Below are 22544 nucleotides of genomic sequence, written 5' to 3' on the forward strand. Positions count from 1 at the left end.
TTTCCCTTAATCAGACCCTGGTAATTATCTCTGAGAGATAGAAACAAGTGGACGTGTAAGTCAAATCACAAAAAGGTATTTTAGAATTATTCTTCAAAAACACATTTTTGATGGTTCAGGGAATGACACTTGACACCAGAGGGAGACTTTGTACAAAAGTCGATTGCTTGGGTACCTCTGTCCTATTCGTGTTTCAACTGTAAAGCAGTTGTGTTTGCATAGCTGTGTTTCGGTTTGAAGGGTGGGATATGGCGTAAATTTACTGGGTACAGAGGAATAATGCTTGAGTCCTCAGGAATGGCAACGCATGGGGGGTATCATGGGCGAAATAGTATACTCTGTTATGTCCATGGTACTGCTCATGTCTATAGGCGACGGTTACCACTTTCCATCAGGTGGGCCGTCAGCTTGCTTGCCATTCTAAGTTGTATTAAAAAAAAAAAAGAATGGTTTCCGTTATCTAACTCACCATCCCTCAGCACCACACTGAGCCTGGCCCGCAGCAGTGCAGCCCAGCACGCGTCTATGCAGTGTGCGTAATCCATGGTATCAATCTCGTGTTTCAGGAACTGTTCCAACTCCGCTTTCTCATAGAATGATGATACTATCATGCTGGGAACAAATATGGTTGTTAAAGATTTGGCAATTGGACCTTATAGAAAAGTAATCAACTTTAATAAAAGACACATCCCGTCTCATTCTAAGATAAGAACTAAATAATTCTGAGGTGAGCACAGCCCATCCTTTTTTTTAAATGAATGAAGATGGAATGGTGCATCTGTCTGTGCTAACGGTTATACAATAGCGGACACCAGTGAAAAATGAAATCAGGATAGTTCGCCCATTATGGTGAATTCACTGCTCATCCTTGGACTATTATGTTCCGTTAGTCGCCTCTTATAAAAGGAACGGATGATTCAGTATATGTCCATGCAGCGATTAATTATAGGGTATTGAAGTATACTATCTTAGAGTTAGCAATGCATGGAGATATCATGGGCATTAAATTTTTTGAATTTTTTAAACCTTTTTGGAACATCATTTGAACGTCACATAGATATTACGTTCGGGTCTTAATGCGACGTAAATACAGATAAATAATACATCTATAACTACCTGATTTTTATTGCCAATGTTATTGCATAAAAAACAATAATAAGCCTTTAGAGGTTTAAGTCCAGCAGTGGACAGTTAACGTCTGATATAATAATAATAAAACCTTTAGAGGCGGCTAGGCGGGACAGATGTTCTATGGTATTCATTCCCCAAGATTATTTTGTGATATCATAACTTTCTTAAGGTTTGTTTCGCTCGAATTGTTTGATGGTCTAACTTTCTTTAAATCAATACTTAGAATAAAGACGTCAATATCATCATCATTTCAGCCTGCATCTATCCACTGCTGGATATGGGCCTTCCCAAATGACTTCCAATATGTGCGATTCTCCGATTTTCGCATTTTTTTTTGATGGGTAAAAATGGTATGGTAACCCCGCCTGCGCTAACGGGATACGTTGGCGGAGCACCAGTGAAGGGTGATAGATGAGAATGAAAACAGGCTAGTTAGCCCATCATGATGAATTCATCAGGAATTAACCATGATAGTTTCCAGGGAGAACCGCGAGGAGGTCGACCTGGTTGGGTATATTGCTAGCAATGGGATTCTCAGTCTCCATTACTAACAATCCCTTCCCCCCTACCCGATTTTCGCATTGGTGGCCATAGGTTAATTTTTGAAATAAAGACATACTTACTCGATAACCTGCTGTTTGTCCTCATCCTTCATGAGCTCGGCTGCGAACTTGGGCTCGTTGCTGTCCGCTCCGCTGTCGGGGCTCGTACTCATGTTGGCCAGTACCTCACCAAGGTTGGCTGCGCCCAGGAACTCGCTGATTTCTATAAGGAATATGTTAAAATTATTACAGGTACATACACCTCTACTATTTGCCTAGATGTATTACTCACTGTTAGTGCATTTTAATAAAGTTAGTTTGACGACCACTGCGAGGTACCGATATGTCTATCGGTACCTCGTTGCTTTGCAAAATGCGATTCCGGGTTCAATACTCGGTCAAGTCGAGTTTTTCTAATTTGTCTCGGATGTAAATGTTTTGGTTTATATTTGTTTGGTTCCTCATAACACAGGATATCGTAATTTCAGAAACAGGCGAATGGTGTGACGGTATTGTTATTATTTTTAAAAATTCACATCTCCCCTTTTAAGGAATAAAGATGGCAAACTATCCCTTCCCAGGGGGAGCACAGTCGGCAGTGATCGAGAGCTACAGGGAGATAAACTGACACACTATCTGAGCAGTACCTAAGAGCACAGCTTTCTGCAGCTTTCCAAGAAAAGAACTAGTCTAGAATTCCAACTGTCTCAGATGACGCTCGAGACTTTTTGGGATAAGACCGTTTACTGACAGAACAACTGAGGTGATTTCGGTGGATATCACCTTCCACATTTGGTCGTATCGCATGACTTGACATTTTTATTAAATATTTCAATTGTGTAATAAATACAAATTATTCTAGTTAAGGCTGTGTGGTTCCGGCATAGAAGAGGCCACCTCTTTTCCGTGGGTGTCGTAAGGAACGATTTAAGGAGAGCGAGGGATGGGCAGTAGCGTACCTTTTAAAATCTGCAAAGCCTAGTTGCGGTTGCCAACTCGCCTGCCAAGCGTGGCAACGATTGACTAAACCCCCCAAGGGGGAGGCTTATGTTTAGCGGTGGGCAGTTATTAAGATTTTATCCACTCACCGATATAGTATCCTTTTTCTCTTAACTTGGTGATCGTGTAGATGGAATTGAGGGAATTCCCTCCCAGTTCGTAGAAGCCGGCTCTTACGGACAAAGTTCCTCTGGCGGCGCGCCCCAGCACTTCTCCCACTGTTTCGAAGAGAACTTTAGCCGCTTCTTTATCTTGTTCATCTACGCCTGTATAGTCAATGTCTAATGCGATTGCAGAGTCGTCTGTAATTTGAATTTCCCATAATTATATTCTATTTTCATGATATACTAAGAAAAATAAAAAAAAAACTTATTATTTTGTTATTAAAAGTTTCGTAAACGTACATTATATTTTAATGTAATGACTATCGTTTTATTTTACTGAATATTAATAGAATAGTAACCCCGCGCTACCGGTATACGTTGGCGGGGCACCAGTGAGGATTGATAGGTGAGAATGAAAAGACAAATTAGTTAGCATATCGTGATGAATACGCTTCGAATTAAGCACGATTGTTTCCAGGTGGGACCACGGAGAGGTAGACCTGGTTGGGTATATTATTAGTAATAGGGTTCTTAGGCTTTGTTACTAACAATCCTTCCCCCTCTCCTCCCCCCCCCCCCCAACTACTTTAACTTACGTGTAATTAGGTCGGGAAAGCTCGACTAGTTTTGAAACCAATTTGGACTAACGCAGTCAGTGACAATACCACGGCAGACTAAGAAGACTATGGATTCGTTTACACTCAAAGATCTCCGCATGCCGTCTTTTTTATCGGTGATGGTGCCGCGAATGTCTTCGTCTGCGTTACAGCCGTTCATGATTAAGGGTCACGCATTGGTCTCGAAACTAGTCGAGCAATAAGTAAGAAAGTAATTTTTTTAACTTTTCTATGAAGTCGAAATTCTTTTTGTCCATTACTTATAATTTGAAACCTTTGACAGGTGTCATACACAGCATGATTAAAACAGTTGACAAATTATGTTAAATTATTAATTATAAAGGATATGAACGTTGAAAATAATATATTATTAATTATTACCATTATTGTTTGTATTCTCGTACATCTTCAGCAATGCTTGCCGGTCCACTTTCCCATTCACAAGCAAGGGGATGCTTTCTATCACAATTACCTGGAATATCATAAAAAAAAAACTCAATATTAGGGCCAATCGGATCAGAAGGTTAAAAGTAACCAAATATAATAATATTTGAATTTTATACTTTTTGACCCTACAAAAAATAATTTTAGAGAAAAAATAGATCTCTGTTATCCTACTTTGATCATAAAAGAATAATATTGGATAACAAATTTTTAAGATATTTGAAAAAAAGATATCCGACCGATATAGGTTATATATATATTAGATTTAAAAAAAAACCTGCGGTATCATGTAGCTAGTTAAAGAGTTCTTCAAGCTGGCCTCAATATGATGCGCGGCGATGCGTGCACTTGGTTCTATGGTGACAAATGCTAAGATTTCAGGGTTCCCTCGTTCCAAGCCGTAGCATAGTACAACGCCTGTTGAATATAATATAGTTGTTATTGAACAATAATGACGATTAATTTATATTTTATTTATTTATTTTGTTTATTTTATTTATTTATTCTATTCTTTACTGACTACATTACAAAAATTATAAGCTACAAAAGGCGGACTTATTGTCATGTACATTGATCCACAAGAAAAAAACAGACGTCCACTGTGACAAAATCAATTATTTTTATTCAAAAATTGAACTACTAAATCGATTTTAATATAATTTCTATGAAACTATTCTTATAAAAAAAAGATTTCTCCAAATCGGTTTAGAACTGACGGAGAAATGAGGTAACCAACATAAAAAATAATACCACTGGATTGTTCTTATTACTAATTTTTACTAAATTACTTTCCTCCGCATAAAGTTGTAATTCTAAGTTAGTTAAACTCTAAGTCTAAGTAGAAATTTTATAAAAGATTTATATTATTTAAATAAAAAAGGCCTTCAAAAGAGGTGTAATGAAATTTGTTACTGGGTTCTTACGTAACATTTTTGCTATAGAACATTTTTGCCTAAAGACAATATCTTGAATTGAATATATAAGGTAAAAAAAATATATAAATTCAGTTAATTGTTTCATTGCAGTTACATACATACGACGTAATAGAAAAAATTGCACCTTTAAGATCTTGATTAAATTAGGACACATTGTGATGTAGGTTTTAGATATAAAATATACCCATATTTAATAAATTATTACTAAAATGTTTGATTGCCCATATACGAAATGAAGAACAAAAAAATATTAATTTCTAAAATACGAACTGAACTGAGCCTCTAGGCTCAATTCAAGTATTGGCGCGTAACTTTTTTAATCCAGTGTACAACAGTGTAGGCTGTTATATTTTTATCTTATTTCAGTAAAAAAAAAAAAATATTATAGTAGATTTAAAGAAAATGGATGTAAGAAAACTCACATTTTTCAATGCCGGGTACTGCAGTCACGGCACGGTCAACCTCTTGCAAATCGACCCTGTGACCTCTAATTTTGACTTGAGAGTCGGTACGTCCAGCGTAAAGGATCACTCCCTTCTGTAGGATCCCAAAGTCGCCAGTGCGATATAGACGGCTAAAGTCTGCAAAGAAAATGTTTATCAGTTATTTCTTCAATAATTGTATTTAGATTTACTAAGTAGCGGCTGTGTCCCTGATTTTTGGTGCTTTTAAGTATCTGGAAATGTTTCGATTAAAGATCAAAAGACAGAAACTGTAATGATATAAATGAAATAATTTATCTATGCTCTAAGTCTAAAGATATAGGTTTACTATTGTAATTGTATTTATAAAATATTATTCATTAATTATGACTGCATCTAAATTAAATAAATAAATCAAAACTTTAACTATTTCAATTTTTTTTTTAATTGAGATTGAACAAAAGATCTATACAAAGTTATTAAACTTTTCTGACATAAATGAAATGACTTTTCTGTATAGTTTCCCATTAAATTAAAGGGGTTTGTTGGGGCACATACCTGGATGGTCAGCATGCGGGTTGTCACAGAATTTATCAGCACCCTGAGCTCCCACGTACCCAGCTGCTAGGTTATGTCCAGCGACCCACACTTCCCCTGGTTCAGTCTCACGGGCCGGATTCATCTCCTCATCTAAGAGGTACACCGCACAGTTGTCTAATGGGGAACCTGATAAGCAAAAAAATAAATTAAACAAAGAAATCAGCTACTTAATTACGTAACTTTTGTTTTTTATTTAAAACAAATTAAAGGTATGACCGTTTTTTTTTTCGTTTTTGCCTTTTAGTAGTGGCCAGCACTGCAGCTCGTACCAAACAAGAGTTAATTTCTGTGACATAAAGATCTTCTTGAATCACAGAATATTTCACTATCGTACCCATTCACAAATTCTTTCAAATCTGAATAAGGAATCATAAGGAAGCTGCTTTATGGTATAATAGCATAGCATATACCTTTATTTTATTCACAATTTAATTTCTCTGATTAAGTATAAAAATATCTCATCTTCAATACGAAGTACTGGCAGGAAACAAAATATACGAGTACTTACCGATAGGAACAGTATTGTACACGTCTAACTGACTAAGTTTCTCCAGTACATAGTAAGTGACGTCTCCCATAACTTCGGTACTGCCGTAGAAATTCGCCAGTTTGTATCCACCATTGTCACCGAAGTATCGGAAGAACTGGGTTGTTAACTCTTTACTTAGGGTCTCTCCTGAGCAGACCCAAAGCTTTAGGTACTGTAAAGGCCTTTCGGAAGGTGTGAGGGATAGGTACATTAGGATAGAACGAAGGAGAGTCGGCACTAGTACTAATCTTTCAACCTAGAACAAAACGGTAATTAATAATTTAAAATCAGAGCAAGTAATTAAAAGTCAGGCCAATTTAGGTATGAACTTGTCTGAATGGTCATGGTTGTGCCTCCAAACACAAGGTATCCTTACTTGAGGACCAGACAATTCGTGTATTATTGTTATTATAATAAAAATATATAAATAAAAAAAAAACATTAATGTAAATCTAAATATTCCCACATTAATTATTTATATAAATTCTGTGTAACATAGGGTCCGTTTCCCGTTGAAATTGGAATTGTAATCCCGTCTGCGTTCTCGGTTTGAGTACCAATAAATAATGGTAAGGATAAATCCAGGTCAACCCATCGTGACATTCTAATAAATTTATCAGAAAGTAACCTTGTTGATTTTCAGAGGAGACCACGCGAAGGTCGACTTCACACGATATATTTTTAGCAATGAGGACTAACCTCGCCATTAGTAATAATCCGTTCTTTTCAAGCCTATCGCTGTCTCGTAAAATTTAATATATTTTTTGATAAACGCTGAATTCGAAATCTTGACGTGTGAGGTAATTTAAAAACAATTTATGTGAAGTAAGCATAGGTAATGTATAGCAATATTCACATATGTATTGTAGTTACAATATCTGTTTATTGGTTTAATATATATAAAATATATATATTAAATAGCGATTATCAAATATATAATATCTAAATAAATAACCTGATGGAATTGAATATAGGTCATTCAACTGACACGGGAAATATAGAAATGGGTAATGACCTTTTTTTCCAAGATCAATATCCAGAAGACAAAACCCAATATATAGATATCGGTTCGGTACCGATATCGCCCATGCCTAGTGTAAGGTTTTAGGAATAATAATATATAAATTTCATAAAATATACTAACCTGATTCTCAGCTAAAACTCGCACCAATTTTTGTGGATCCCTAGTCGTCTCCTTCGATAAGATTAACAGAGTCCTACCGTGTAGAAGAGGGCCCCAAATTTCACAGACTGAATCCACAAAGGTCAAAGCCGTCTTCCAAACACAGGTCTTCTCTGTATTCGAATAGGGGAAGGTCCGGAATTGCCACCAGAGTCGGTTGCATATAGCCGAATAAGGTAGACGGACACCTGAAAGTAGCCATGCATGATATAGGATCCAACTGGACGAAGTATTATTATTTTTAAAACATATTTTTTAAAATGATGATATATGATATAAATGTCATACATATATTACATATATGTATGACTCGCACTGCGGGCAGAAGATGAGACGCAATGGCGTAAAGCTCCGTACGCCCCCTGAAGAAAACATCCGGATATCACTAAAAACCTAACTGCGGTTGTCAACTCGCCTGTCAAATGTGGCATTTACTTGAAAACCCCCCTTTTTGGGAAGACTTATGTTCAACAGTGGACAGTTAACGGCTGATATGATGGCTACATGACTCAAGATAATTATTATGTAACAATAACTTGGAATATCTTACAATGATATTTTACTATGTCAAAGGCATATGTATAATTTTTTTTATACAACCTAGAATGGCAAACAAGCTGACGGCCCACCTGATGGAAAGTGGTAACCGTTGCCTATAGACATGAGCAGTACCATGGACATAACAGAGTATATTGTTTCGCCTATGATACCCCCATGCGTTGCTATTCCTGAGGACTCAGGTGTTATTCCTCTGTACCCAGTAAATTCACGCCATATCCCACCCTTCAAACCGAAACACAACCATGCAAACACAACTGCTTTACGGTTAAAACACGAATGGGACAGAGGTACTCAAGCAATCGACTTTTGTACAAAGTCTCCCTCTGGTAACTATATACTCTCAGACACTGTCTTTGCTTGCCATAGTATAGACCACACACCCTCCTTTTAAATACACCTATGTCAATTAGAGTGTATAAAATCATACCTTTCGGCACACCCGTGCTTCCAGATGTGTACAGTACGATAGCAATACTGTCTGTTCCGGCGTGAGCCAACACTTCCGGACTTTTTAGTTCCTCGGCGGATAGTCCACTGGCTTCTTGAATCAATTCTTCAAAAGACACCGATGGGATGCCACTGCCGGCGAACATAGCTGGATTTGCTGAAATAAAATTTGCAATATATATATATATATATATATATATATATATATATATATATATATATATATATATATATATATATATATATATATATATATATATATATATATACACACGTATATATAATATTTTAATGACGCTACTTTAACAAGAATGAAAGAAGCTCGTTTGGAAAAATGAAACGTTTCAAAATTTTCAAATGTTACATAGTGTCTTTATGTATCCTGAATTAAGAGCATCATAGTTAAAGATTTTGCCCACAATCAAAACCAACTTCAATTATTACAAAACCAAACCGTTTTTGATAAAAATTCTAACCGGATTAAATTGTAAGTATATCCTTTCAACTAAAGAAAGAATTTCCCAAATCGGTTTAGAACTGTCAAACATAAAAAAATACAACCGAATTGAGAACTTTCTCATTTTTGCAGTCAATTGAAAGTGGCTATGGTTCTTAACTCTAACCTAATTCAATTTGATAATATATTGTAATAACAACATTTCCTTATGTTATGAAATCAAGTGCATTAACGTGCAGATAGTCGTGCGTCAAAAGTGAGTATTAAGTAGTTATTCTTTGTTAATTCAGGAAAAACTGAGTGGATATGCAACGCAGTGTATCAGTATCATATTACAATGTACGTATATTACAAAGAGTAACTGTTGAGTTTCTTACGAATTCTTCTCAACAATTAACAACATTCCAAACCCAACAGTAAAATAATTAAAAATGACGATTAAAAAGAACTTGTAAATAAGAATATTTGAATAAAGATGATTTCTGTTCTATTCTATTTAACTTCTAAGTATTTTAAATCTGAATAATAGACTACAGATGTTTTTTTTAAATAACGATCATGACATGAACATGTGTATCCGATAAAAAGTCCATTCGCAATGCCCAGTGTAGAACGGAACGTATCAGACACGGTATCACAATGGCCTATCATATTGTCATTACATTCGCGTAACATTTTACGTCCAAACTAGTTGTCATGAAGGTAAATAATTGAAAATTGTGTCCCTAAAAAAAACATAAACTTCAATTGTGACAAAACCAGTATTGTGATCTAAAAATTAAACCACTTAACCGATTTTGATAAAACTTCTATGAGACCAATCTGTAAGTATATATCATTTAAGATTAAAAAATCCAAATCGGTTTAGAACTGACAGAGCTATTAGGTAACAAACATAAAAAAAACAAACCTTCTAAAATTCTTCAAAAGGGGAGTAAAGAGGTTTCTTCATTATCGGCAACGCGCGCATAATACCTCTGGTATTGCAGGCATTCATAGGCTACGGTGACCGCTTACCATCAGGTGGGTCGTATGCTAGTTTGCCACCTCAGTGGTATAAAAAAAATATACAACCGAATTGAGAACTTTCTACTTTTTAAACCGGTTGGAAAAAAAAAACACACAAAATAAATTTTAATTATTAAGAAATGATTACTTACCACTATCATCATAAATAACTAAGGCCGGCTCAGCGTCTTGCAGTATGTGTGATATCCTCGCTTGTGGGAAGCTGGGTTCCATCGGCACATACGCTGCCCCCGCCTTCCAAGTCGCTAATAATGTTAACACTGTACTGAAAAATTATTAAATGTTATTTATTCTGTCAATAAAAGTGTAATAACTTGTGATGAAGTATCTTATTGAATATTTCTCCTAAAAATGTAATATCTACATTTTTAGTAGATACTGGATAAATAATAATAAAAAATATCATAGAGCCATTATTTCTCATCATATGTTTGTATTCTCACAAAAAAGTTAGAAAGTGTAAAATTACATACACATGGGTTCATTTATTAAGTGGGAAGTCACAAACATTTATGGTAATAAAATATATACAATAATAAAATATATAATTACAGGATACAAACCCATAACACCTTAGTCCTTAAGAATAAGGACGCAGGAAGGGTATCAAGGGAAATACAGTATACTCTGTTATGTCCATGGTACCCTATAGACGATGGTTGCCACTTTCAATCAGGTGGGCCGTCAGCTTGTTTGACATTCTAAGTTGCATGCATAAATTAACTATTTTTTCTATTAACATAATAAATGCGAATGTTTGTAAGGATGGATAGATGAATGGATGTTTGTTTATTTTTCACGCAAAATCTACTGAACGGATTTGAATAAAATTTGTACACAAGTAGGTATATGCTAATTTAGCACATGGGATAATTTATGTACTAATTCATGCGAGTGGAGCCGGGGGATACTGTCTATTATATTATATCTACTATCTATTATATTTAATATTAGCACACATAGAAGACGAGGTAGAAGACGGACATAAAAAAAACTGGGGCATATGTACCTTTTTTCCTGTGGGTTACAGGACGGGGTATGTTTTTAAGTAGATATAAGTCGAGAAGGTGAAAACAACTAATATTTTACTAGTGTATAAATATGTTAAGTGTTACGTTGACCCCAATAGTAATAGTCGTAAGCATATATTTTTTATTTATATTATATAATTTGACCGTGGACATGATATGTTTATATATTTTAAATAAATAAATAAATTTGCATAATTAAATAAATTAATCTTCATAAATTAGTTTTTCAAACTCAACTCTTACTATGGCGTATAGTGAGAGTTTGATTTATGAATATTAAACTTACTTGTGTGTAGGTTGCATGCACACAGCTATCACATAGTCACCGTCCCTGTTGGCGCCAGTCGGTCTGGCGCGTTTAGACAACGCTTTCGCTATCGCATTCGTCTGAGCTTCCATTTCCACATAACTGATACGAGCATTGCAGGTTTCATCTAAAAAAAAGGGAATTTTTTTTTGGTGGATGAAAATAGAATGGTAACCCCGCCTGCGCTAATGGGATACGCTGGCGGAGCACTAGTGAAGGGTGATCGATGAGAATGAAAACAGGCCAGTTAGCGCATCATGATGAATTCATCAGGAATTAACCATGATAGTTTCCAGGGGGAACCACGAGGAGGTCGACCTGGTTGGGTATATTGCTAGCAATGGGATAAAAGGGTAAATTTGAATCGTTCTATGTAACCATCACAGCACATATCCCTGGTACATTCAATTTTTTAAGCGACAATTCCCACTTTTCTTACACTTATAGTTTGTTCCTTTGTCGCCTTTATCTCATAGTTCACTATTATTTTGAAAAAATGTGTGGAGTTTAAAAAAAAAGTTTTGTATCCAATTTTTTTATTGTCTGTCCAATTAAATTAACTGTAAAAGTGGTAATGTTATAAAAAAATATCTTCATGTATTAATTCATCCCTTCAGGTTCTTAAGGTTAACTGAAAAAAAAAACTCTTTAAGAGATAAGTCCGCCTGTGTACATTTTTGTAATACCTAATATCTACATATATTATAAGTGAATGTACAAAAGTATATAAATAAATAAATAATATTAATATTTAATAGACATAATAAAAAAAAAAAAGAGAAAAATTAACAGATGCCAAACTTAGTACTACGTGGTCTTTGTTAAAAAATTTTAAGACTTCAATGCAAATAAACTTATTTCATTTCAACAATATACCACCAAAGACATAAAAGGAATTACTATATCCAATATTTCTGATCTAGACATTAATCAAAACCAAATTGAATAATTCCTTCGACAAATAGGTCACAATACAATTTATGAATGACGACTCTATTGAAGCTCGTTATCCATTGTAGACGCCACAACACGCACTCATCGTTGGGTACAGATTAGGAACTATACAGGTATACAATTGCATGACTAGAAAACTATGAATTATTTTTAAATACTGCGCCAACTCGATTATTCGGTAAGGCACAGGCATGGGTACCTCTGTCCCGTGTTTGACCGTGAAGCAATCACGCAAGGTTAGGTTTCGGTTTCAAGTGTGGGATATGGTAGTGAAATTATAGGGTTTGGAGGCATAACCTCAGGAGAAGGGGGAAAGGAATTGTTAGTAATAGGATTTAACTGACCCATTGTCAGCAATATACCCTATCTAATCGACCTCAACGCGGTTCCACCTGGAAACTATCGTGGTTAATTCTAGTAGATGGACTAACTGACCTGCTTTCATCGTCATCTATCATCCCTCACTGGTACCCCGCCAGCGTATATCGAAAGCGCAGGCGAGGTTATCACCCATAAAAAACCTCAAGAGGACGCATGAGGAATACCATGGATATTAGCATGGCCACAGGCATGGGTCTGAGCAATTTTCTTACAATATTTGTTTTTTTTTAAATACCTGAATATACAAGAGCCGTCTCCTGGCTGGCGGCCAGCCGTGCCAGGTGGGTCGGCAGCGGCGCAGCCGGTACCACCGCCCGCCCGCCGCTCACCACCGACATGCGAGGCAGGGAGCCCATCACCGCTATAACAAAATTCACAACACTGAATTCCACCTTCATCATCATATTAACCCTTAACTGTCCACTGTTGAACATATGACTCTCCCTCGGGAGAGGGAGGGGGGGGGAGTTGCCAGTCATTGCCATGCGTATTACTGAAGTAATTGCCAAAGGGAGACTGTACAAAAATCGTTTGCTTGGGCACCTCTGTCCCATTCGTGTTGTTACTGTGAAGCACTTGTGTTTGCATAGCTGTGTTTCTGTTTGAAGCTTCGTTCCGCTGCCCATTCCTCGCCCTCCCTTAGAGGCGATTTTAACGACACCCATGGGATAAGAAGGGGTGGCCTATTCTAGTGCCGGGACCACACGGCGATATACGTATACGATGGGAAAATAACGAACTCATCGTTTTTGTCATTTCCGAGAATTGTTTCGACTTCATCCGGAAGTCTTCTTCAGGGGGCGTACGGCGCTGTCAGAAACAGCAAACATGGTGAGCATGTTAATTTCCTGTTATATATATGTGTGTGTGTGTGTGTGTGTGTGACAACCTACCACTGTTTATCCCGAAGATTGATTGGTACGGAATGTTTGCTTTTGCTTTTGGTCAATAAAGTTATTTAAATATAAATGTAGGGGATTCAGTGTTTCTTTTTTTATGGATGATAATGGAACGGTAACCCCGTTTGCTGGATCGGTATACGCTGGCGAGGCACCAGTGACAGATAATAGGGTTACGTATAGTACGAATTCCATAAGGATTAACCACGACGGTCGACCTGATAGGGCTATGATATTGCTAATATCACAGATGGCTTTACCATTCCATTTTAATTACTAATAAATCCTCGGAAACATAATCATGGAACTATAATTTAATTACCATAGTGCAAGCCATCAGATTGTTTGCTATTCTTAGTAGTTATTTGTTATATACAATGTTATATACAATTTGTTATATACAATTTGATTCCACAATTTGTGATTGGCGATATAATAACCAACAGATTCTGCCAATAAGACATTGTCATGGCACGAACAATGTTGATTGAGGTAATTGCTCGAATTGGTAGGCAATTATGGACAATTTACATGCAATCACCACTGATTGTAGGATACGCTAATGTATGTACAATTTGTTTGATTAATTCGTTTCGGAAGAATTGATTAAACATTATATTTTTAGGAGGTGCTGATTTTTTTTTAGATAACAACTGACGATTTATCTCGAGGAATGGGTAGATGAATAAGTGATGGTTGGAAAGTGGTACCCATTGCCTACAGTGGATTTCCGGGGAGAAGAGGTTTTTTTTTTTATACAACTTAGAATGGCAAACAAGCTGACGGCCCACCTGATGGAAAGTGGTAACCGTCGCCTATAGACATGAGCAGTACCATGGACTTAACAGAGCATACTGTTTCGCCCATTATACTTCCCATGCGTTGCCATTCCTGAGGACTCAGGTGTTTTTCCTCTGTACCCTGTAAATTCACGCCATATCCCACCATTCAAACCGAAACACAGCCATGCAAACACAATTGCTTCACGGTAGAAACACGAATGGGACAGAGGTACCCAAGCAAACGACTTTTGTACAAAGTCTCCCTCTGGTGTTGTTAGTAACAGGTCATCGCTAGCAATATATCCTATCAGGTAAATTCTTGTGGAATTCAATTTCATTCTCACCTGTCACCTATCACTGGTATCCAGTCAGCGCACACCGATAACGCAGACGGGGTTAACATTCCATTATCATTCATAAAAAAAAAAACAGAAATCCCCTGCATTTATTTATTTAAATAACTTTATTGACCAAAAGAAAATATGGTAAGCTGTCTATGATTTTGGTTATCAGCCATTAAAAGTCAAAGTAAGTTATAAAAACATTCAGAAAACTTTAATAACTAAGGGATTGACTTAATTTATTTTTAAGAGTAAAGTCTACGAATATCTTTTGAAGAAGCTGTGAAAGCAGTTCATCATCTTCCGCATCATCACCTTTCATCTCTATCGTTGTTTATTGGTATTATAGTAAATAATCTATAAGTATGTATATTTATATTTGTATGTAGGTTTTTATGATATATATTTGTATATGTAAGTAATATTTGTTTAATGTATTCGTGTATGTATATTTATATAATCATAATGTGCAGTAGTTTTCCATTATATATGTTATGATTTGTAAGTCGATACGTAAGTGTAATTGTTTATCTACAACAATTTTCAATATTTTCACCGCATAATTACATTTCTGTTTTACCAATGGGAGAAAATGTATATCATAGTATTTATAGTCCGTAGTAGTAGTCCGTATTTTGTAACAGATTTTTTTTTTGTAAATTGGTCAATAAAGAATAAATAAATTACACAAAAGTGAACAGTTTATAATCAACACAGGACCTTATATTATACTTTATACATCATAATTTCTATTAGAACGATGTATTTTCTTTATCTAGTGAAAGAAATTAGGAAGAATATTCTCCTAAATCAAGGGCTTGCAATCGAACAAACAATACCAACAAAAATTATAGGCACTTAGTTAAAACAAACAACCTGTAGCATGTCACAGCGTTACCGTCTTCAGTTGAAGGCAACAAGTATCTAATTGGGCACTTGATTGGCTTTTTTATTCATTTCAAGGAAAAATCTTCAAAATCAGGTTAATATTACAATTTATTTATATTCATGAACAAGTTATACATATTTATGAAACAGGAATAAATTCTTCAGGCGCTGCGCAAACGCAAGCACTCTCTGTACTCTCATTTAAGTCACCAGGCAACTATCTCATAACTTTCTTTGTCATGTGACTTCCAAAAGAAGGAGATTCTTGATTTGTCTATTTTGTATGGCTATATTACGTTACTTTTTTAAATTTATTAAACAAAGTTGAATAAAGCAATAATAATTTATAATTATTTTTACAACTATCTTTTAACTGCGACTTTGTCTGGGTGACCAGAAAACGTTCATTAACCAGGATAAAATGTAGCTTATATCTTTCTCCATGTCATATATGTATACCATATATGAGATACGGTTATACATTGATTGGTTAAGCCGTTAATGTGCTAAGAGGTACCAAACTCATTTTCATATTTATAATATTAGTAATAATAGATTTACACCCATCTTGGGCCCATATTGTGATTAAGACTGTCGTTTTTCTTTACGTAGGAAAATCTAAATTGTAAAAATACGATTCCGCGTTCAAAATTATTTTAATTCTAAATCCGTAACATTTTGTTGTTTAACGATTTATTTTAAATATTGTTATAAATTTTTTTTATTGTTATTTAATTTTATTGTCACGATTAAAGTAGCTGTTATTTTTATGAAGCATACCGTTTAAACATATTGGATATGTTAAAATATCATACCTATACTACTATGGTAGGATTTATACCGAAGGAAATGTTAAGCTCCTTTTACTGTACTAATTTCGATATAATCAAAAATAGAAAATTGATCCCGAAAAATTCTGAATTTCATTTCATGGTAGACCCCAGTGCACCAATTTCTTTATCAAATTGTTCAATATTTAAGAACGGGCAAGCCGTATGATTTTTCCACATTGAATCTCTTTCAGGTCGATCCTTCTATTTATATTTATTTACATATAATTTAATTAATAATAGTACACGTACTCGACTAATTTGCATTACAACTATTTTAATAATATTCATGTAAATCCAGTAATAAAAAAAATATTATTAATAACACAACCTTCTGATGCAACAAACTAGTATTAAAGCATCATCTACGGTAATCATACAATGTACGAATGGTAATGAGAGTATTAAAAAAGTAAAAAATCCAAAGATAAATACTTCCTTGTCTTATATCCCTTGACCTCGCTTGAACTAAATCTACGCTCATCTATAAGTACTTTATACACGTACAATATGATAGGTATTTGTATTTTTTTTATTTACTTATGACCACGGAAACAAGTCCTTCAGTCGCAGACATAAATGATATTTACAAACAAGAGAATATAGTTCAAATTACCAGATAAAAACAATTTGTTATCAGTGTTGCCAGATTGGGTATTTTTTTTTTTACAATTTTGAGTAAAAACCTTTGTGTTCATTGGTTTTAGCGATTAATATGAACAATTATCACTATGTAGTGATACAGGATTTTTGTATCATCATCACCATCACCAGCCGTTAATTGTGCACTATTGAACATAGGCTTCCATAAGGGGGGTTTTGCCAGTAGTTGCCACGTTTGACAAGCGAGTTGGCAACCGCAGTTAGGCTTTGGTGATGTGTTAAAAGGGACGTTGCTGCTCGACTATTAAGTTCCCTTTGCTGCCTTTTACGATAATCACAGGAAAGAAAGAATTGGCCTGTTCTATGCCGGCAACACACGGCGATAGGGGGGAAGAGATTGTTAGTAATGGGGAGGTTAGTCCTCCTTACTATCAATAAACTCTAACAGACCTCCACGCGGTTCCCCCTGAAAACTATCGTGACAAATTTATCATTGAATTCGTCACGATGATCTAACTGACCTGCTTTTTTATCCTCATCTATCACCTCTCACTGGTACCTCGCCAGTGTATACCGTTAGCGCAGGCGGGTTTATTATGCCATTTTCACCCATTAAAAAAAACCACACGGCGATAGATTAATTAGATCATAATCATTTATAATAATAAGATTCAGCAATCTCTATTACAAAAAAATATTATAGAATTACCTCCCCCAAAAGGAGGAGTTCCTTTCACCTATAAGGTTTCTCTTACGTATTAATACCATATAAATTTTATTACTATTGAAACCTCATTATTTTGTAGAACGGAATTACCAAACCAAATGTACAACACTATTATCAGCTATTATTGCGTGATGTGATTTGACAACCATAACATAACATAGTGACAATCGAGACCATAAATATTCCATTGACATTTAATCATAGACTTTAATAACATTTTAATAAACATCTTAAATATTCATAAAATTATAATAAATGACACCGGAATTATAAAATTACGATCTTGATGGTGAAACATACTGTCTAACTGTATGGTATATTATACATGTACCTATAGCTTTTTTAATAGGTATTTTACTATTGAAATTAAACATTTTTTTTCTATAAAAACACTATTTAAAAAATTAAACATAAGTTGGATACACCGTGTTAGTATTGGACACTCAAAGATTTTTTATCGTTTATCAACGACATTTTCAGGTAAACTAGTAGAAATTTATTTTAATTAGATTATTGATTAATTGTTGCTTTACCCCTTTATTCGTAAAAACTAAAACGTCCTATATACTTATTTTAGTTAGTAGAGTGTTTTGTCACCGTCTGTCAAATTAAGAAAATAGCGCAAAAGTAAAGGTCAAAACACTTCTATAGTTAAAATAGATTTTTGAGAAGTTTTGTAGTTTTATGAATAAGACGGTTCAACTTTATCTCATTAATCAAGTTTTTCATAATATTGAACAATTAGTTGACATTTTTTTATGCAACTTAGAATGGCAAACGTGCTGACGGCATACCTGATGGAAAGTGGTAACCGTCGCCTATAGACATATGCAGTACCATGGACATAACAGAGTATACTGTTTTGCCCATTATACTCTCCATGCACTGCCATTCCTAAGAACTAAAGTGTTATTCCTCTGTAACCTGTAAATTCACTGACATATCCCACCCTACAAACCACAACACAAGTTGTGTTACACAACCATGCAAACAACTGCTTCACGGTTGAAACACAAATCGGATAAAGGTACCCAAGCAAACGACTTTTGTACAAAGTCTGCATCTGGTAAACATTTTAACCTAGTCTTAAATCTAGGATATCTTACATTGTATTTAGTACTATTTTCCTGTGTTCTCTCTTCGTTTTCCTTCATCATTTTTTTCTGTTGTATGTATGCTGTTAAGTATGTGTATGTTATGTATATATTTAATTGTGTATATATTATATATGTATGTGTATGTATGTATGTATGTTATGTATATATTTAATTGTGTATATATTATATATGTATGTGTATATATGTATGTATGTATTTATATATGTTTGTATATGATAATATTTATATAATAGTGCGCCACCTACTCTTTGTCTTTTTCTCAATGTCCTCTACCCAAAGGTTGTCTGGAAGAGATTGCTTAGCGATAAGGCCGCCTTTTGTATCACTTCTCATTAATATTTACTGTATTTGTTATTTCTCTTTTTACTTGGTGCAATAAAGTGTAAATAAATAAATAAATAAATAAATAAATTGTTCTAAGATTGAATGATAAAATGCAATAACTTGTTTCGATCATAAATCTTAAGTGTCATTTCATAATCTACTACTATAAACAAATAGTGAGCTTTTTGTCTATGGTTCTGTGAGCATTGTTTTATTCATAATAATTACTTAACCCTATTCCCATAGAAATGGTCATGACACGATTAACTATAAGCTACGAAGGATCCTTACTAACGGGGATAATTATAGAAGCTAAGAAATATAAGCATACAATAGTACATTACTGCAGCGGCCAGCAACTGAGGCATTGATGGACGAACGTGAAAATGTGGGCCGAAGCGTAGCCGAGGCACACATACGTGAGTCCATCAATGCCTAGTTGTAGCTAAGGCTTGTATAGTATTTTTCTCAAACAATGTGCGGAAATCAAAAACACAATTTTACTTTTTAAGTTCAATGACGAATAACGAACAATAATATTTTTTCACGCGCCATTATGTTCCTTTGTTTTTTTTTCAATAAACAGCTTTCTATTTGCAAGCCAGTTCGAAACTTAAATAAAACCTTTTATTAGTTACCTCCTTCGTAGCCATGTTTCGAAGTAAAAGGTCATTGAATTTTTAAATTACAAGACAGATATGAGTTTACATAGTAATTTATCTGGCCGCAAAACACGACAGATATGGATTTTCATACAACTTTTGCCGGCCGCTGCCCGCATGTATCTAACCAGTACGGCAATTTTGATTTATCTCTAAGAAGATTGTCAAAATAATGCTTATATTTCCAAGCATGTTTGAGAAAAGATATCTTCATCATCATATCAGCCCTTAACTGTCCACTGTTGAACATAAGCCTCCCCCTTGGGGGGTTTTGCCAGTAATTGCCACGCTTAGCACACATACATACATATGTATATAAATAGATATATGCATACATACGTGTACTTTATACCTGTATCCAGTAGAGAAAAATAATACGCTTTTTCATCCTATTAATGCACGTAGGTCAATAAACGATGCCTATTATGATAATAGGATTCTCGTGTTGATGTGTTCTTGACCGAAAATGCTACTTGACTTTGACTATAATATTATTCGCGTTGTATAATTTATTTATGACCTAAAAATAGTCTTAATTAATTATTAGACAGAATCTGTATTACTTAATATTTATTAAAGAGGCTGATCCAAATATATGAACTAAACAAAAAATCTTGTTTGCTTTTTATTTCAATTTAGATAGATAGATAGATAATTTATTTACATTACTTACAGCATACAAATTACAATAAAAAAAACCTACATATAATAAACAGTAAAAGAGATATAAGAATGAAATAAAATAAGCAACAAAACAAAAAAAAAACAAAATATAGAAACTAACAATTTTCTTTCTTTCCTTTCCTTCATGCGTGTGCCATAGTAACACAAAATGGTCACAACTCAGTTTATTGCTTTGCCCTTAAAAGACCAAAACACTGATATTCTGTTGTGCCCAAGAGTCAGTCGCGAAATTCCTTATTAAAAATAATAATAAAAAGAAATATAAATAAAATGGATTGTGTCTGTCCATCACATTCGCCTCCATTTGATATTGTATTCTAAATATATAAATAAATATCAGATACCATTAGATGGAATTTAGAAAAAAGAGATTTAAATCCGCGATGAGAGTTACATCATATTAAAGTTGAGGAAAGGACCTCTATAAATAACTTTTGCTTTTCTAGATGAATGTACAACAGAGATTTTAAGAATTTACTTTTTTTTAATAAATGATAATAGAATGGTAACCACACCCGCGCTATCGGTTTATACAGGCGGGGCACCAATGAAGGATGATAGATGAGGATGAAGCAGGTCAGTTAGCCCATCGTGACGAATTCAACAAGAATTGTTCACGATGGTTTCCAGGGGGAACCACGTGGAGGTCGACCTAATAACGCATATTGCTAGCAATGGGGCTGTCAAACTCCATTGCTAACAATCCCTTTTCCCCCCTTTATGAACTTACTGCGTTTGCCCTTTCCGACGAATGTTTCAACTTCATCCGAAACTCTTCTTCAGAGCGCATACCTTTGTTCCGGACTGAGTCAAAACAATTGTCAGAAACGAAAAACACACAAAGTTCATGAAATTCCCATGCTTAAACTGGATTAACAAATAAAAAAAAAACACATGAAAATAATTACATTTTATACCTAATTACATATTTTATTATATTTATTAAAAATTTCAAATTCATAATATTTTTTTTGTAATATTGAAGTTGACCTTTTAAGGAATGAAATCTTTAACTTGAACAATAGTTAATAAAAAGTAAAACGTGAAAATAATCCCAAATAAACATTTAACCTGCTTCACGGTACTTAGTTACCTGCCACTGTTACGCAACATTGTCCAGCAGTTAGCCTTGGTGCTTACGCAATGTTTATGGCAGGTGCATGGAATAAGCTGTACCGTATTATTTACTTATCACACTCCTTTAGATGTGCAGGAAATCCAACGTTTATCACGTAAACCCTTTAAGTATACTTTGCTGCAAATTAGGATAAAAACGTTGTATGACGCATATCCTAATTTTAAATCTTATTATATAAAAATAACAACAATACAATAATTATTTTTATCTTCTGATCTTTAAACAAATTTAAAGATCAGAAGTATCACATAAAAAAACGACTTCTATTATGACAAAACCAGTTATTTTAATTTAAAAATAAAATTACGTTATTAATTTTATTTAATTTCTATATGGCCAGTATAAGTATATCCTTTCAGATAAAAAAGAATTATCGAAATCGGTTAAAACCGACGGAGTTATAAGATAGCAAACATAAAAAAAAATGCAACCGAATTAAGAACCTCCGTTTTTGAAGTTAGTTGAAAAGGTTTTATAGGAGATACAAAATACATGCTAATTCTAATATAATTCGGAACTCGATGAGTGGTGATAGGTGAGGATGAATTTTTTTGATGGGTAAAAATGGAATGGTAACCCCGCCTGCGCTAACGGGATACGCTGGCGGAGCACCAGTGAAGGGTGATAGGTGAGAATGAAAACAGGCCAGTTAGCCCATCATGATGAATTCATCAGGAATTAATCATGATAGTTTCCAGGGGGAACCGCGAGGAGGTCGACCTGGTTGGGTATATTGCTAGCAATAGGATTCTCAGTCCCCGTTACTAACAATCCCTTTCCCCCCTATGTGAGGATGAAGTTAGGTCAATTAGCCCTTGTGACGGATCTAACAAGAATTAATCACAATGGTTTCCATATTCATCATCACACATACA

The 22544-nt window shown here is 34.7% G+C and overlaps 1 protein-coding gene across 1 annotated transcript in view; it reads right to left on the bottom strand.

Annotated features, from left to right (window-relative positions):
- LOC113514283 (zwittermicin A synthase ZmaJ) overlaps positions 1-22544 on the bottom strand; it is a 47183-nt gene that overhangs the window by 3616 nt on the left and 21023 nt on the right. Inside the window, exons 2-14 of the mRNA XM_026898329.3 lie at positions 12909-13034; positions 11318-11465; positions 10132-10265; positions 8495-8671; positions 7468-7694; positions 6303-6579; positions 5753-5920; positions 5195-5353; positions 4115-4254; positions 3775-3865; positions 2762-2974; positions 1755-1896; positions 470-612 (exon numbers count right to left, since the gene is read on the bottom strand). Coding sequence (XP_026754130.2) covers positions 470-612; positions 1755-1896; positions 2762-2974; positions 3775-3865; positions 4115-4254; positions 5195-5353; positions 5753-5920; positions 6303-6579; positions 7468-7694; positions 8495-8671; positions 10132-10265; positions 11318-11465; positions 12909-13029 — 2140 coding nt within the window. The 5' untranslated portion in view covers positions 13030-13034. The remainder of the gene's footprint in view (positions 1-469; positions 613-1754; positions 1897-2761; positions 2975-3774; positions 3866-4114; positions 4255-5194; positions 5354-5752; positions 5921-6302; positions 6580-7467; positions 7695-8494; positions 8672-10131; positions 10266-11317; positions 11466-12908; positions 13035-22544) is intronic.

This window comes from Galleria mellonella, unplaced genomic scaffold (assembly GCF_026898425.1).
Source record: "Galleria mellonella isolate WM207_F2 unplaced genomic scaffold, CSIRO_AGI_GalMel_v1 utg35, whole genome shotgun sequence".
NCBI lineage: Eukaryota > Metazoa > Arthropoda > Insecta > Lepidoptera > Pyralidae > Galleria > Galleria mellonella.